This window comes from Suricata suricatta, chromosome 1, assembly GCF_006229205.1.
Source record: "Suricata suricatta isolate VVHF042 chromosome 1, meerkat_22Aug2017_6uvM2_HiC, whole genome shotgun sequence".
Lineage (NCBI taxonomy): Eukaryota > Metazoa > Chordata > Mammalia > Carnivora > Herpestidae > Suricata > Suricata suricatta.
The window spans coordinates 146144163-146161588 of record NC_043700.1 but is presented as its reverse complement, the minus strand read 5'-3'; the positions used below and the strand labels follow the sequence as shown (position 1 = coordinate 146161588).

At 34.5% G+C, this 17426-nt stretch overlaps 1 protein-coding gene across 15 annotated transcripts in view; it reads left to right on the top strand.

Annotated features, from left to right (window-relative positions):
* ADGRL3 (adhesion G protein-coupled receptor L3) overlaps nucleotides 1-17426 on the top strand; it is a 504973-nt gene that overhangs the window by 430110 nt on the left and 57437 nt on the right. For all 15 annotated transcript variants that reach the window (XM_029945427.1, XM_029945417.1, XM_029945384.1 and 12 more), the window contains 2 exons: nucleotides 1523-1589; nucleotides 3590-3681. In XM_029945427.1, coding sequence (XP_029801287.1) covers nucleotides 1523-1589; nucleotides 3590-3681 — 159 coding nt within the window. The remainder of the gene's footprint in view (nucleotides 1-1522; nucleotides 1590-3589; nucleotides 3682-17426) is intronic.

Genomic DNA, 17426 nt, shown 5'->3' with positions numbered 1-17426 from the left:
ATATCTGTCAAAAATATAAGTAATATTTTAAATATACAATTGACCCTTGAACAGTTCTGAGTGCTGACCCCTGTGCATATAACAAAATCTGCATATAACATTTGATCCCCCCCAAAACTTAACTACTAATAGCTTACTGTTGACCAGATGGAAGTCTTATGGATAACATCAACAGTCGATTAGCACATATTTTGTATGTTATATATATGATACACTGTGTTCTTACAATAAAGTAAGCTAGAAGAGATGAAATATTAGTAAGAAAATCCCAAGAAATAGAAAGTACGTTTACAGCACTATACTATATTTATTGAAAAATAATCCACATAGAAGTGTACCCACACAGTTCAAAACTGTGTTGTTCAAGGGTCAACTGTGTGTTCAAAGATGTAAAGCATAGATTCTTCATGTTGCTTTGTCACTAAATTTTGTTGTTGTGATCTCTTATTGAGAGATACCTCCTCCCTTTTAACTGTTTTATGACATTTCCTCATATGAATAGAAAACATTTGATTGATCCATTCCTCTACTGATGGACATTGATAAGTTCCTTTCTTCATACCTTCTCTGGTATTCCATTATTGCTGAGGTTTAAGTAACATTTTCATAATAATCAAATACTTATGTACTTTGGATTTGTAGTTTTATACCACTTAGCAAACCACTCTTGAATATTTTCCACTGGAGGTGTTTCCTTTTTTAATTATTCCTCAAATATAGCAAAATGGCAAATAATTCAAGATATGATTTTTAACATCAAATGTAATTTGTTCAAAATTTACATTAATCTTTCTCATAACTAGTCACTTCCATTTTTTCTTCCCGTCATCTGTAGAATGAAAATGTAATTTCCCAGAGGCCTTAAGAATTGGGGGAGTATTAAATGTGACTGAAATTAAGTGATTAATAATTTACTTTTGGGTCATGAATCAACTTCACGGGATGCTAAGGATCATTTGCAACCCCAGAAGCATCGGCAGTAACAATGCACTTTTTCAGACTCAAGAACTCTCAAAGGTTGGCTGCCCAACCTAATTAAACTTCAATCTTCTGATACCAAATTTATTTCTTCTTTGTACTGAATTTCCTCAGATCTTCTTGACGGGAAAATGTCACTTTGCCTGACGGCTGATAGACAGGTTATGTAGCACCATAATTGGAGAGAAAAGGATAGCTTAAAGCTTCTGGATTTAATGGCTATGTGTATGGCTTTCTCTCTCTTCCTTTTCCTTTTTTTTTTTTTTTTTTTTTTTAAGGCTCCTATGACAGACACAAAGGGACTTAGCAAATAGGCCTAGTGCCATTTTTTCCCTGCTTCCTCCAGGGGTAATTATCTTACTCCATCAATAGTGCTGTCAGAAATTGGGCACATAATTCAGCATTTAAATGAACAAGCAATGTAATATTTCCTGTCTCCCAGTGGGATGCTTTGCAGTTCATTCTTCTCTGTCATTCTCTCACTCTTGATGTATGTCCCATACCCAGTCCTTGAATGCTTTCTCTCCCTTGTGTTTCATTGCAGATGTTGGCTCCGACTTGACACCTACTTCATTTGGAGCTTTATAGGACCAGCGACCTTGATAATTATGGTAAGAACTCCTCACTAACTATGTGTCTCCCAGGTCAAGAAATGAAACTTCTACTAACCTTGCACTGGCTATCTTTGCCTTACATAGATGAATTTGGGGAAAGCATCTATTTATTTGATCTATACGACTCAAGCAATTAGACACTTATCAGAGTCTACGTTTATGTTGAAAAATACATAATCAGCACTGCTGGGGAAGAAAACATACCTTTGCAAATATTCATGTAGTACCATGATTCCTTAGGAGCCCGATCCAAAAAAATCTATTTGGTTTTGTAGGATTTTGAACAGCGATAACTTCAAGTTGCACAACCGTATATTTCTTTTCTTTTTCATTTAGATAATTTGAATTATGAATGAAATCAGAAATTGGAAATGTGGCCAAATAACTTACTATTGCTTCCAGCTTTGTTTTTTATATATCTCACAAACTTTAAAATGCAAAAGGATTTCACTTAAGAATGACACAAAAAAGTTAGGCAAGTGTTCCAGAATCATATTTCCTTTTGTATTTTTAGATGCATAATATCTTGATTTCAAATATGAATTATTTATTGTAATTTAGTTTCTATTTTGGCATTATTTATATACTATTCATTTTATAATACAAAATTATTCTCCAAATAAAATGGCCTCTTGATTTTGAATAAGACATAGATCTCCAATTCAGTATCTGAAATCCTTTGAAATAGGTATATTTTAGAATCAGAAAGTTTTCAAACTTTAGGAAGATATTATGGTACATGTACTGCATATTATATAGAATTCCTAGTAGAGAATAAGCAGTTGCTCCAAATCAAACACATCAACCAATATTAAAAGTACGGATGAGGCAGGATTCTGAAACCAAATACAGTAATAGTTAAGCAAAAGAAAAAATCGGAAGAGTAAAACCAAGTGGAATAAAGACAGAAGAACCTTATGTCAGTACAAGTTCAGTTTCCCACCAAATACATTTAGTTAAGGTTAGGCTTTTTGGCCACTCAATTAATTTTTTAATACTTTTGTTTCAGACTTTTTGGATTTAATAAAGGATTGAGGAGCTGTATTATTGGGAGAACTTCAGTAGAGCTTATAATTGGATTTTTCTCGTCCCCACCAATCCTAAAATTTGGAACATATTAAAACAAACGAGGTCACAAAGGGTAGTTTAATATGTGGTTTTCTGTAGTTTGCATATATGTGATATCCTTTTCCTTTTGTCTTCAGTCCAGTGCTCTCTCTGGTTCCAGTGACGTAACAGTATCAATGAGGGTTTTCTGCACTTTAATCCTAATTTGTTGTAGCATTAGAATTTAACACCATTTTCCAATCCTTTTGGTCTAACTCTTCAAAAATATGTTGATTTTGGTGTTTTATGTTTTTGGAATGTAGCTTTCAAACTATATCCCCAAACAGTAACATTTGGGGCCATGTTTAGAGGGCAGAAATAATAACACACCTGGAATATTTTTTTTTAAGTTTATTTATTTATTTTGAGAGACAGTGAGAGAAGAAGAGAGAGCATGTGCACATGCACAAGCAGGAGAGGGGCAGAGAGAGAGAGGGAAAGAGAGGACTCCCGAGCAGGCTCCGATCATCATCGTGCTGTCAGCAAAGAGCCTGACACGGAGCTTGAACTCACCAACCAAAAGATCATGATCTGAGCAGAAATCAAGAGTCAGAAGTTTGAGCGACGGAGCCACCCATACGCCCATTTTTTTTTTCAACATATACTTGGCTTTGAATTGTCTCACAATTTTCACAGCATCATTCCGACTGCTGCTGCTTTTGTATTAGTGGGTATTTTGGCGTAATGGCGCTTTGTAGCTCACTGGTATCCCAATTCCCTAAAGTGGCTTCTTGCCTTTGCTAAAATCCTAGGCAATCATTTATGATCCAATTCTGTTATAAGTATAGTGAGAGCTAATTTCCCAGAACAACTCATCTGTTATGGAGAACAGACTTACTTTTTTTTTTTTATTCCAGTTATGCTACATAACAGTATCTTTTATATTACAGCTTAATGTAATCTTCCTTGGGATTGCTTTATATAAAATGTTTCATCATACTGCCATTCTGAAACCTGAATCGGGCTGCCTTGATAATATCAAGTAAGTGATTTTTCTTTTTGTTTTCTTTAGCCATCCTAACTTTGGTACTATAAAGTATCCCTACTTTTAATTCTATTGAAATCTTATAACAGAATGATGAGGATCGATGTGTTGTCTTTGCTGAATAACATCCTTTATTGACTCCTGAGATGACCTGATCTGCCTGAGAATAAATATAATGAAGTTTTGTCTTAAAAAAAAAAGTTGTCCCCGAATCTTTGATTTACAACATGAGAAGTTCTTAAGATGTACATTTATTTATTTTGTCCTGAAAGCCGATACAAAGTTTCTGTATCTGGACAGACTATTGTCTCTTGGAGCAGTAACCACGTAGGTTACTAACACCTCATCCCTCCGTTCAGAGCCACGTAAAGAGAGTAGGATGGTGGTCTGGCGAGCACACCATGGGAGAAGAACCCCAACATTATTAATCTGGGCATCTGTAGAGGAGCTGTTATACAGCCAACCCCCAGGTCCTTCTGAGAGAGGAAGAGAAAACCCAACTCCCGAGTAAAGTCCTGTGGTGTATAAATATATAGCTCCAGGCTTCACCCCCCTTTGAAATGTTAACATTTCCCACTTGGGAGGTAAATCCCTCCAAAAGTCTCTCCTTATCTATTCAACCATCTTTCAACTTCCAAGGGTTGTCCTTTTAACCCAAATTCTATCTTTCTATGCTCAAAAAGCCCTTGCCATGCAGAGATATGGAAATATTCACATTCCTTTCCACATGAGTATTACTTCTTTTATATATACACAAAACGAAGCTGATTTACATTTTCTGAAAAGAAAAAAATAGTTTCTCAGTATAACCAAAATTTTTATCTTGTTCCTTCAGAGGCTGTGACATTTGAGAGAGATAGTAATGGGGAGATGTACGTTAGTCATTAATGTATGTTATATATTAAATTGTAATTGTATATAATTTTCCTGTGCTATGCATTAACTTGGTTAAATGTTTTTATTTAAATAAATGTGCTTTCAGAAGTTTCATGAAGTCACCTGTGACTTTTGAACATTCTCCTCAAACTACCTCAGAGCACAGCTATGTCACCCATTTTTCATCTACATTTAGTGCCTGACATAGTTTCTTGCTCATAGTAGGCGTTTGATGAATGTTTATAGAATAAAGCATTACATTTACAACTTTAGTGAGAAAAGTGTATTGACACTGTGGTTAATGTTGTTGAAGGAATCATCTGTTTAACTTCATTGAAAAGGGTAGCTAAGAAATTAGAAAAATAATATAAAGGAGCAAAGTAGGAATTATCTATGATGAGTAGTAGACTTTTGTAGTTCTTAATATTACTTAGTTGAGATAATAGTCATTATTTTGTTGAATTATGTACAATTAGACTGTTTTTCTAAACTGTAGTATTAGTTCCTTGGATGGTCTATTCTGATGAAATTGAATTTAGATAAATAAATAAATAGGCTTATAAAACATGCTTTCTTTGTCATAGCATACTTTTATTACTTTAGTGTAAATGATAACACCTTTGTAGCTATTAGTTTATGACATAAAGCAAAATGCACGTAATACTTTATTACCATTTATGTTATGTTTTTAAAGTACTATTAAAAGTAAATACTTTGATACTTACGTAACAGCTTTTACAACATTAAAAATCAGCAAAAAAGGTCTTGTGCTTATGATAGTCACATATTTTAAAAGATCAATTTGTTCTGTAATGATTCATATATATATTTTAAGTGATATGGGTCAAATCTTTATGATGTTATTGCTTAAAAAAACCAAACACAAAAAAGGTGATAAGTACATGTATTGACATTGATGGCATTAGATTTATATTATGAAACAAAGTAAGGCTTTAAATGAGAATATCTTGATTTAAATTCTGTCCAAACTGCTTTATAGTTTATAGTCTTTGGAATATTTATTTAGCCTTGCTATGCCTTCCTGTCCTCTTAAAATGACTACAATAATGGGGCACCTGGCTGGCTCTGTCAGTGAACATGTGACCGTTGATCTCAAGGTTGTGAGGTCAAGCCTCACATTGAACACAGAATTTACTTATAAATAAATAAATAAATAAATAAATAAATATGTTACCTACTTTTAAAAATAAAAATAAAATAAAACGGGTATGATAATGAAACATAGTCAACCATCAGATGAGCAGAGGAATATACATACATACAGTCTTTGATGATTTTTTTAGAATCAATAAGGCAAAAAGAGAAATTAAGTAATTATTAGGAGGGGTGGTTTTGAGATGGAATAAAACATGAGTATGGACATGCTGAGGGAGAAGAACAATAATGGAGTTGTTAAAAACATAAGAAAGGGAATCATTGTTATAGGTGCGACTTGAGGAATTGTAGAGAATGAAATCCAGAACAGCGGTCAATCAAGTCCACTCTATCAGATTACATGAAGGACACATTTCAACCTAGGTACGAGAGGAACGGGGGCTCTTTTCCCCTGAGACTGGATGAAATAAGTAATCCGAGTGATGTAGATATGGGGGAGAAGCGAGGGAGAGCAGTAAACTGAGGAACCTGCACACTCTTCTCTATGAGGTCGTGAAGGTCGCCCTTGGCAGGATATAGGGGCATGTGGGAAGGAGAAAATAAGACAGCAACCTCAAGAAGATATTCCTTAAAACTCCCCAGAATGTAAAGGACATTTTGTTTTACTTAAAATATATCAACTATTTAAGAAGCACTTGTAAAGAAATCAACAGGACATAATTGGTAAGGAAAGAAGAATTTATAAAAGGTAATGATGATTTTGAAGACTAGGGAAAACACAAAGCCTGGTATCCTTTTTATTTTGAAAAAATTAATAAGAATCTGTATAATAATATATTTTTAAATATTACAAGTGATATGAGAGTATTTATTTTAAAGAAAAACATCATTTATCTGGAGAGTCTTTTTTTCAGTATATGAAACAGGGCATAAAATTTCATAATGTTTTCTTTTTGTTTTTTTGTATTTTTGTAAAATAATTAAGATAAGCCACCTTGCTCACTTTATTGAGGAAAAAAGCCACCATATAAGACCTTTCAGAAGTCAACAATTTCTAAAACCATTCATTCATTTATCAAATATTTACTGCTTTTATTATGCATGTTCTTTCACACATAGATCTCTCCTTTATCGAAAATATGTTTGCCTCTCCCCATATTCACTGCCACCATTTATTTCTTTAGTTAATTAGTCAGTTAGTTTAATATTTTTGTTTGTTTGTTTCTGTTTTTGTTTTCATTTCTGAGAGAGACAGACAAACCATGAGCTGGAGAGGGCCTAGAGAGAGAAGGAGAGACACAGAATCAGAAGCAGGCTCCAGGCTCTGAGCTCTCAGCAGAGAGCCCAGTTTAGGACTTGAACTCACATGAGATCATGACCTGAGCCGAAGTCAGCCACTTAACCAACTGAGCCACCCAGGCACCCCGGCCACCATTTTTTAAGAGCCACCATCAACTTCTGCAGAACCACACAGTGGTCTTTCCCCATATTGATTCTTGCCCCCACCTGCAGCTGGAGTGAGCTCTTGAAAAGCATAAATCCCACCATGCAGCCCCCTTGAGTACAACTCTTCAGCAGCTTCCTGTTACTCTCACACTGAAGTCCAGACCCCCTACCCTGCCCTACAAAGTTTTCCTGGTCTAGTTGCTTCTTTCTGTCTTTAACCTCTGGTTTTGTTTTGTTTGTAAATGTTTATATATTTATTTTTGAGAGAGAAAGAGTGATCTGGGGAATGGCAGAGAGAGAGAGAGAGAGAGACTGAATCCTAAACAGGCTCTGAACGGTCAGTACAGAGCCTGATGAGGGCCTTTATCTCACAAACTGTGAGATCATGACCTGAGTCAAAACCAAGAGCCTGATGCTTAACTGTCTCAGCCACCAGGTGTGGCTCTAGTTAAGCCATTTGCCCCTCTGGCCACTCCAGATGTACTTTTGCTTCAGGTTTTAGCTCTGATTTTTTTCTCTTCCCTAACACTTTCTTTTCCCTAACACTATGCCATGCTGACTACCAATTTACCCTAATTAATATATTATCTTAAAAATAATTTAATTATATTTTAATTCAAAATTTACTTCATGGTTATTAAATTAAGCACATTTTTGTTTTAGTTTGTAGCATTCATTTGGCTGGCTCGTTACTATATTAATGTTATACTCTGTAAAAAATAATATAGTGATTTAGTATAGGTAACATGATTACCGAGGAATTGAGGTATGCCAGTTCTCAGATTTCTAAAAAAGTAATTTAAGTTTAAAACTACATTTCTATTTACTGTTACTTACTTGTCTACATTTCTATTTACTGTTACTTACTTGTCTTTTGTCTCTTTTTCATCTAAATAGGTGATTATTTGAAAAAAAGTAATTCCAGTCTTTAGAATTTTCTGGTTGAGTTTCTGACATATTGAAACTGCAGCTTACAGTATTCATAGCAAAAATCTAATTTTAAATGCATACATATATGTGTAAACATAAATAAAATAATTATTGAATTATTACCAGCATGAAGTCAACCTCCATTGTTGCTAAAGTATTGTGACATGTAAAACTAACTTTTTATTTTTAAAAATGTTTATTTATTTATTTTGAAAGAGAGAGAGCATGTGCATGAGTGCGCAAGCAAGGGAGCAGTGGAGAGAGAGGAGAGAGAGAGAATACCAAGCAGGCTCCATACTGTCAGCACAGAGCCCAACATGGGCTCCATCCATGAAACCTTGAGATCACGACCCGAGCTTATATTAAGAGCTTAACCAACTGAGCCACCCAGGTTCCCCATAAAACTATTTATTGAGGAGAACTTATGGCACTCTTGGCAGCGACTTTCAAAATAAAAATGTACTGTTTACATAGTTATCAACTATTTCTTCGATTTTTGGTTTAATAACATCACAGGCACTTTAAAGAGTAAAAAGTAGAAGCTTTTAGGCCTAAGAAAGAAAATTGGTGCCTAAATGGAGGGACAAGGAATCTACTTAGGCTTCACTTTCCTGCTTGTCCCTTTGCCCTTTCCCATGTACAGAATTTAGCATTGAGACTTCCATTTTGGCTTAGTCATGTCTTCTGATTTCTGGTCTCTCCTCTTACCTTAGGTTTAGAATGAGTGATGAGTTAGCAAACATATTGTCAGATGGTCTAAAGAAATACTTCCACTTTACTCCCTTCTTCCCTGTGCTCTAATTGTTCGGGGAAGGCACAGTAGTGCAGGGAAGCAATGGCTTCAGTGCCAGACTCACGGGTTTAATTTTCTATTCAGTCTTGTAATGGTTGTATTACCTTGTAAGTTTCATCATGGCTCTCAGTCTCTGAATTGGGCATAATTGTATCTACTTTGTAGAGTTTTGAGATAATTAAATATAATTATATGTGTGATGCATACATCACATAATTTGTGCCCATACAAAATGGTATGATTATTTTTAACCATGGTGTGGAAATACACTGCTGCCTTTGGCTCTTTGTGTTTTTCATGGTGAAATCTGCTCAATTTCTTATCAAAATCCCATTAGTGTTTGAGTGCCTAGAATTTGTTTATCACCGGGTGTCATTATGAATGTCATGGAAGATGGCTTTTTTTTTTTTAAACCAAACTTATTCTATTATGAAAGAATTGGCTCTAAGAGGAAAATGCTCATTTAACTATTAAATAGCAAATTCTGTAGTTAGTTCTGAAGAAAAAAAAGTATGCTCAATGAGTTTGGACACCTGCCATACATAAAGAAAACTAAGAAGGCTCTGAATAACTTCAGAGATGAATAGAAAAAAATATTATACTTCACCAGCACCTGTAATTACTTATTCTGTTCCGTAAAAGTAACTTTTACATTGAGGACTATGTTTCTAGAGGTTGTTAGAAACAGCTTACTGGGAATTACATTCAGCTTGAATGTAATATGTTACATTATTACATTATTACTAGTATTACATTATTACTTTATGGAATTAAGGGTGTCAGGTTCTAAAAATTGAAGGCAGAAGAGCAAATTGATTTAATCTTGAAAATGCCACAATATCACAAGAATATTTTAATGCTTCAATTTTTCTCCTTTATATTAATACATTAAGATCATTATATATATTTGTAGCTAGAAGAGAGTTATGTGGGAGAAAGGAGAGGGCCTCCTTTTCAAATATCATCTTTATACTGTAGTCAGAGCAATATCCTGAAAAGAGCTGGAACCTTTATGAGAATAGCAAATCTAGTTCTGAGTTGTATTTAGTAAAAATATTGATCCATTTCAAAGTTTCTGGATGAGTTTTTAGGAAAATGTTTTTTAGTACTTTCTCATTTTTCTCTAAATATTAGCTAGTGGTATAAAAATATTGAAATACCAATTTAAGTTTTTTAAAAGGAAGCTCAGTTGAGTCATGTAGTCCATTTAGACTTGAAAAAAAAGTAGTTTATATCTCCAAGTAATTGATTTTATTCATAGTTTACCTTTCACCTCCAATACCACTAAATTCTAACAAAAATTTTACCAATTTCTAAGTATTTTAAATATTTCATGATGTGGTTGTTAAAAACTGTCACTTGTTTTGTAAAAAAGATTACTGGGTCAACACACGATAGTAAAGATGTGTTTCACCAAATCTATGTTTTTTATCAGATAAACCTCCTCATGCCCATATATCCCATAAGCACTCTAGTCCTAGAAACAGTAGAACTAGTCATTGCTTTATTTTATTGATTATAATAAGATAAAATAATGTTCAAGAAAATTCTGAAAGGATTATTATCTGTCTGTTGTTTCATTTTTCCCAGTCTTCTTCCACCTCCTTGGTCTGTGGTTAAAGATCCCTGGAAATGTGTCATAACGTTATCATAAATGATCCAGGTGTGTTTGAGGAGGAATAGTCTAAAAAACACTGTTTGCAGTTCTGTGTATTGTTATCATACCACTAGATTTGCTTTCAACAAGTTAAGGTAGTAAGTAGTAGTTATTTACTGATTAACTTAATTTCCACAGTAAAAGCATTTCACAGTTACTTATCTAGAAAACGAATTTCAACCACAGATTCACAAAGGTGTGCATTCTGCAAGTATTTTTCCCAGTCTCGTTGAATCATGCATTCTAGGCTGTAGTTTTAAGTTTTCTGAAACGTAAAAGTGTTGGTCTCTTTTTTATTACTTTTTTTTTCATTAAAATGCATTTAAATTCCCATATGATCTTTCTAGGAGTCAGGTGTTTTTGCATCACTGTTTTATACACTGGTAGGGCTGACATTTGAGGAGACAGTTTGAAGCATGACTGTCGTAGGCACACTGGAACTGTTCTGCATTATACCTTAAGATCAAATAATAGTTTCACTTTTCCCTAAAATAATCACATAAGATTTATATCAAAGTTAGGAAAGTCAGTTACACTCTAAGAATGAGAATGCCTGAAAGACTGACTACCTACAGGAAAAATAGCTCTTCTTTATAATAAAAACAAAATTAGCAGCTCCTTTGTTTTTTCTATATGCCTTAGACAGATTTTTCTTTGTATCCTGTGTGAAGTGTACAGTCAGAATTTGGAAAAAGTTGGTAAGTGATTTTTTTTTAATGAAACCGACATTTCTGAAGTCATAAGGTTCATTTTCCCCAAAAATATTTAAGTACAGATTTTCATAAGAGTGGAAGAAATCTCTAAGTGATAATTATAAGTAAATGACATCAGTATTCCATATTATTCACAGATTTTAATTTTAATATAGGACCTTTGATGTTATTTAATTATTTATCAATGTATTTAATAAATGAGAAGTTCTAAAATGTGGGATTTATTTTGAAGACAAACATAGAATTTGTGAATTTATTTTATATAGACTATAAGAGAAAGGAGTGGATCATGATTTCAAAGTTTGTTGCTTGGGGTGAGTTGTTTGTTATTACTAAGATATGGAAAACTGTAGGAAAAATACATTAGGTGTCAGTCAAGAGAGGTTTTTTTTTTTTTTTTTTTAGACAACGTAACTTTAAGACTGAACATCTCAGTGTCAATGTTGAGTAGGTTGTTGGAGCAATGACAGTGAACCCTAGAGATTTCAGTTTGGAGTCATAACTGTGTAGGTCTGTTTTATTTTATATTTGCAGGCAGTGGTTTTATATTTTATTGTTTTTAGTATTGGTTTCACTTTCTGTATGTTTATTGTTTTCTATAATATCAAATAATCCTGCTTCTTTAATTTGTCACAGTGATACATTTCTTTTAAATATTAAGAAGAGTGAAATGATTTGGAAAAAAAGTGGTTAAATAGTAATAGTGGTATGTAAATGTGGCAAAATAATAAGAGTGATATCCAGTCAAACTGATTTCCCTCACTAGTCACTAGAATGTATGTTTCTGTTGGATAGCTCCTGCTGTATCAAATGCTGGCCAATATCGTGTTCAAAATTATGTCACTGATCATTTATGGGACAAAGCAATCCAGAACTAGATGATTTCAGAATCAGTTCAGTAGCTCAGTGATGTTAATCAGGAGCTAAGCTCTATCTATCCCTCTCACAAATAGCTTCCCCGAGGTCACTCTTCAGACCTAGAAGTGTGGCTACTGGCCGCAATCTTAGGTAAACTGGTCAAGGTAGACTTTATCTTAAAACTATGAGACTGGGTAAAACAAAGGGATATTGGGTAAAATAAAATAAGAAAACCAATGACCATAACCTTGGGTCACTAACTTGTAGATATATTGGAAATTCAGAGCCTACAGAGTAGCTTTAGAAAAAGCATCCAGTAAGAAAGGAAGAAGACCATAGAGTCTGGAAGCCAGGTGAATCAAGCCTTTCAGTTAAGGTGGGAACTTAGACATGATCACTGGACCAGATGGAGATCCATGTGCATTTGACAGATGCTGTTTTGGCAAAGTGATTGAAGATGCCTTCTTAGAGTGGGTTGAGGGGAGAACAGGAAGAGAGGAGTGAAAACACATGTAAAGACAACTCTTTCAAATCTCTTTGTGAATAAGAGCTAACATATGTAGTAGTTGGAGGGAAACATAAGGACAAGGGAGCTCTGCTTGTGTTTTATTGATTGGTTAACTTTAAGCATGAGAGAAATTACAGCTTTTTTTTTTTTTTAAATCTGGAATAGACAAGTAGTTGATGTTGGAAAGAGGGAGAAACTGTGTGGTTTCTTTATTTGAGTAGTCAGGGGATGGGATCCATGTATACAAGTGAAGGTTGGTCTTATATAAGGAGTATAGACAAAACAGTTCTTCCTCTACATGATGAAATTATGACTGAGTTCTGTTAACTTACTGGCCAGCAGAAGTTTTCCTTTAAAGTAATACAGTAAATTATCATAGTTATACATAGTAAGTATCCATTGTGTTTAGAAGTTTTCATCTACTTGGAAGGAAAGTTATATAACCTTGAAAACAATAACATCATTATAAGATTATTTTAATCCTCTATTTCCCCTATTTATATTATTAACATTGATATTAATATATATATACTTGTTATAAACGTAATATTCTGTGTCTCTTTCTCTCTCTGGCCCTCCCCTGGTTGTGTTCTCTCTCTCTCTCTAAAATAAAGAAATAAACATTAAAAAGAGAGAGAGAAATGTATAAGGGTGAGCACTGAGGTGGTGGTAGTATAAAACTTCCATGGCTTCTCTGAGGTCTACCCTCCAGCCCTTCCATAGTGTTCACCAACACAGAAGCTTCTTGAACTGCAGCATCTGTTAGTGGTTTTAGTGGTGGTTTCATTACAAAGATAAGTGATTAAATCATTGGCCAATAAGGATGGAACTCCATCTCTGGGGCCCCCACCCTTTAGCGGGGGTGGAGTTGTAGGCAAGTGTGGGGCTGAAAGTTCCACCCCTCTAATCAGTGGCTTTTTCTCCAGACCTTCCCTTCTGCTCACCTCCACCCTTCCTAATCCCTCTTCCCACCCAGTATCATTCATTAACATACAAAAGACACTATTATCACTCAAGAGAGTCCGAAGGTTTGAGAAAGTCTGCCCCAGGAAAAAGGCCAAACATTTATTTTGTGTTATACCACAACAATCTTGATTTTTTGAAGTTAGTATGATGAATATTATAGTACTTCCACAAAATTTTACCTGAAAATGACTTCCCTACATTATGTCCATAAACATATTAGTGATAGAGCAGCCTAAAAATGTCATTTTTCTGAGAGTCATCCTATATTTCTAACCTTTGAAAAAGTTTACAAAAACCAAGTCTAATTTTTTACTAATAATATGCTACTGTCTATGTAGCTAAATAATGAAAATTTAATCTTATATTATGAAAATGGAACATTTAATTACTGTAATTCATTTGTCTCCACATTCTTTATAAAACACTATCTCAACACTAGCTCATTCTAGTGTTTTTTTTTAAATTTGTTTATAATGTTTTTATTTATCTTTGAGGGAGAGAGAGACAGAGTGCTAGCCAGAGGGGGCAGGGAGAGCAGGAGCGCAGAATCTGAAACAGACTCCAGGCTCTGAGCTGTCAGCACAAGAGCCCAACGCAAAGGTTGGACCCATAAACCATGAGATCATGACCTGAGCCAAAATCAGAAGCGTAACTGACTGAGCCACGCAGGTGCCCCCTGATGTTTTAAATGATACATATCATTTAAAAATTAATGTAAGAATTTAGTTACAATTTGGAGATACATTTTCTTTTTAAGTTTACTTATTTTGAGAGACAGAGAGTGACCTCAAGTTGGGGAGATGCAAAGAGAGCAGGAGACAGACAGAATCTCAAGTAGACCCCCCTTTTCTGTGCGGAGTCTAGTGCAGGACTCGAGTTCAGGAAACATAAGCTCATGACCAGAGCCAAAGTCAGACTTAGCCACCCAGGCACTCCTGTGGATAAAAAACTTTAAACCTACTCTATGTTTATATTTTTTGTTCATTTAAAAATATAATCGCTCTTTATTTTCCTTGAATTTTAAACATTTGAATAAAGGTTAAAAACTCTGTTCATATATTTACAATATCTTATTTAATTCTTTTTTTAATTAATTTATTTATTTTGAGAGAGAGCACACTCAAGCAGGGGAATGGCAGAGAGAGAGAATCCCAAGCAGGCTTTGCACAGTCAGCACAGAGCCTGATGAAGGGCTCGGCTCACAAACCATAAGATCACGCTCTGAGTCAAAATCAAGAGTCAGACGCTTCACTGACTAAACCACTCAGGCACCCCAATACCTTCTTTATTTCTATTTTGTAAAATTAACTCTTATGTACTATAGATACAGTTCACAAATATGACTTCATATACTTTTCATATATTATTTTAATGTAATTTCAGCTTATAAACAATGATACAAGGAATGAGTAAACTTGGAATTATAGATTCCAAATGTCCATGAAAACATTTGAGAGGGAGGGAGGCAAATCATGAGAAACTCTTGAACAAACTGAGGGCTGAAGGGGACGGGGGGAAGAAGAAGGGGGTGGTGGGCATGGAGGGGGGCACTTGAGGGGAAGAACACTGGGTGTTAAATGGAAACCAACTTGACAATAAACTATTAAATAAACAAATAAACAAATAAATAAATAAAACATTAAAAAAACTTTAAAAAAGCATTTGAATCACTTTTGCTTGCTTCCAAGCGGATCATTGTTTTCAATACATAAGCCAGTTTTTACCCAGTCATTATTTAAGTGATCGTTCTTTGAAATATTATGTGGAAGATATGAGTAGTTCCAAAGGCTGAATTATGTACATAAGAAATCCCATTTGTTTTGGTTACTGTAATCAGAACTACCATGAAATACTTTTTTTCCCCTAACAGAGATTTCTTTAAAATGACACAAATTACTTTAAATTGTAATTTTTATTTAGTACCATGATTACACATATGTATATAAATTTGTCTGAAACAAACAAAATTTACTGATTTGAAAATTTGTTGTGTGAAATTTTGAATAAGTAATATTGGGCTGAAAGACTGTTAGCTTCCAAATCCAAATCAACCCATTTCAAATGCTTCTTGAAAATATTTAAAGTAAAATATTGTAGACAATATTAAGTTAAATACTGTGGTGTATTTTCAGTGACATACTGTAAGTAAAAATTTAGTCATAGATTCCAGTACTCCCTGGTTCTGCCCCTAAATCAACTGTAATTGTTGTACTTAATCAAATAGCATTTTGAGATTTTGTGTTGTGAAATTATGTGCAAAATATTAAGACAATTAGTTAATTTGTTGAAGTTTTGCTATGTGCTAGGCACAATTCTAAGTCCTTTTCATGTGTAAATTCAATCTGCAATAAAACTTCTAAGTTTCTACAAGGGCGATTAACTCACCTGTGGACCTCACAGCCCGTTAGGGCCAGAGCTAGGATTTCAGCAGACTGTCAAACTTGGAGGTCCATTTCCTTAACCATTACCATATATTCCTTCTTCAATCACATTGCACTTCTATAAATAAATTGTGTTTAATTTAAAAAGAGATGATTTTCTTTTCAGTGAACATCATTTTACTTTGAGTGCATGCTGATGAAACCTTTAAATTTAGTGATTGGATTACATGATCATAAGGCCCTCATCTTTAAAAACCTGTGATTATTTTAATATTTTAAGTTATGGACTATAAAATCATGCTAGGAAAATGCCTTATCAGGACTTTTGATGGCACAGCAGTTTTGTCAGGATTAGAGATAGAGATTTTAGAGTGACTGGTATTTAGTAACACCTAAATATTGGTATTTAGGGTGAATTATTGAATAAAACCACCTAAGAAGAATGTTGCTCTGGTAAAGGTGACTCAGATAGTACAGACAACAAGATATATGTAATAACTTTATGTCATGGAAGCCAAGAATAGTCAACCATAGAATATTTCTGAGTGGGCAAATATGATGAAATGGAAAAAGTTAACAATGGTTCTGTCAATGACAGAATTTGTGGAATTTTATTCGGAAAGATGCCTAAGTAGAGTAGCTCATTTTGAGAAGTGAGCAAGTATGGATTGCTTGATACATTTTTCAGTAAAAGTTAACACATTAGATCCTTGGAGAGTCTGGAGTGTCTCTGAGATCTAGAAAGAAGATATTTTTGTTTCTTCAAAGTAAAGAATATTAAAGTATGTTTCCTGGTGAGAATGAGCCAATAGAGAAGAAGACATTAATGAAGCAGGACAGAGAACAGTCAATACAGAAACACAGTTCTTTAGAAGCATCTGGATGAGCAGATATGTTGGATTTGTAAGAGCAAAGGGACTTCTTAAAGAAAATTCATTATAATAAGAGGGAAAATAGTGTGTGGGTGTACTGCTGAAGATGCTTGATTGATTTGGTGTTGGAAAGATGGGAACATTTCTGTCAGTATTCTTGGTGGTAGAGTTCTCCCAGAACTGGACTCTGAGCCAAGGATTCAGCTCAAACAGCTTACTTAGGAAGTGCTTTCAGAAGAAACCAGTGAGAAAGTAAGGAGAAACAGTCAGTACAGGTAAGAGGGATAAGCGTGCAAGGCTGTCATTTTTGGTGAAGTCTCAGACTGACCCAGACACCAAAGGGAGCCCTAAGTGTAAATTATACTTTACAGCTTTCCAACCTGAGGCAAAGGAACTGGGATTATATAACTTACACCTGTTAGTAATTGACCACAGACTTGCAATGGGGCGTGAATGGAATGTAAACTCCCAGGTACTTCTGGCTCTTTGAGCATAAAAGCTCTAAGTGCCCAAGGTCACAGGGGTAAGCCTGAACTTGCAGCAGTGGGAGGATAAATTCAGGAGCTCTAGGAGAGATTGTGAGTTCTGGAGAGTGTATCAGTGTGTTTGCAAATGTCAGATTGCTT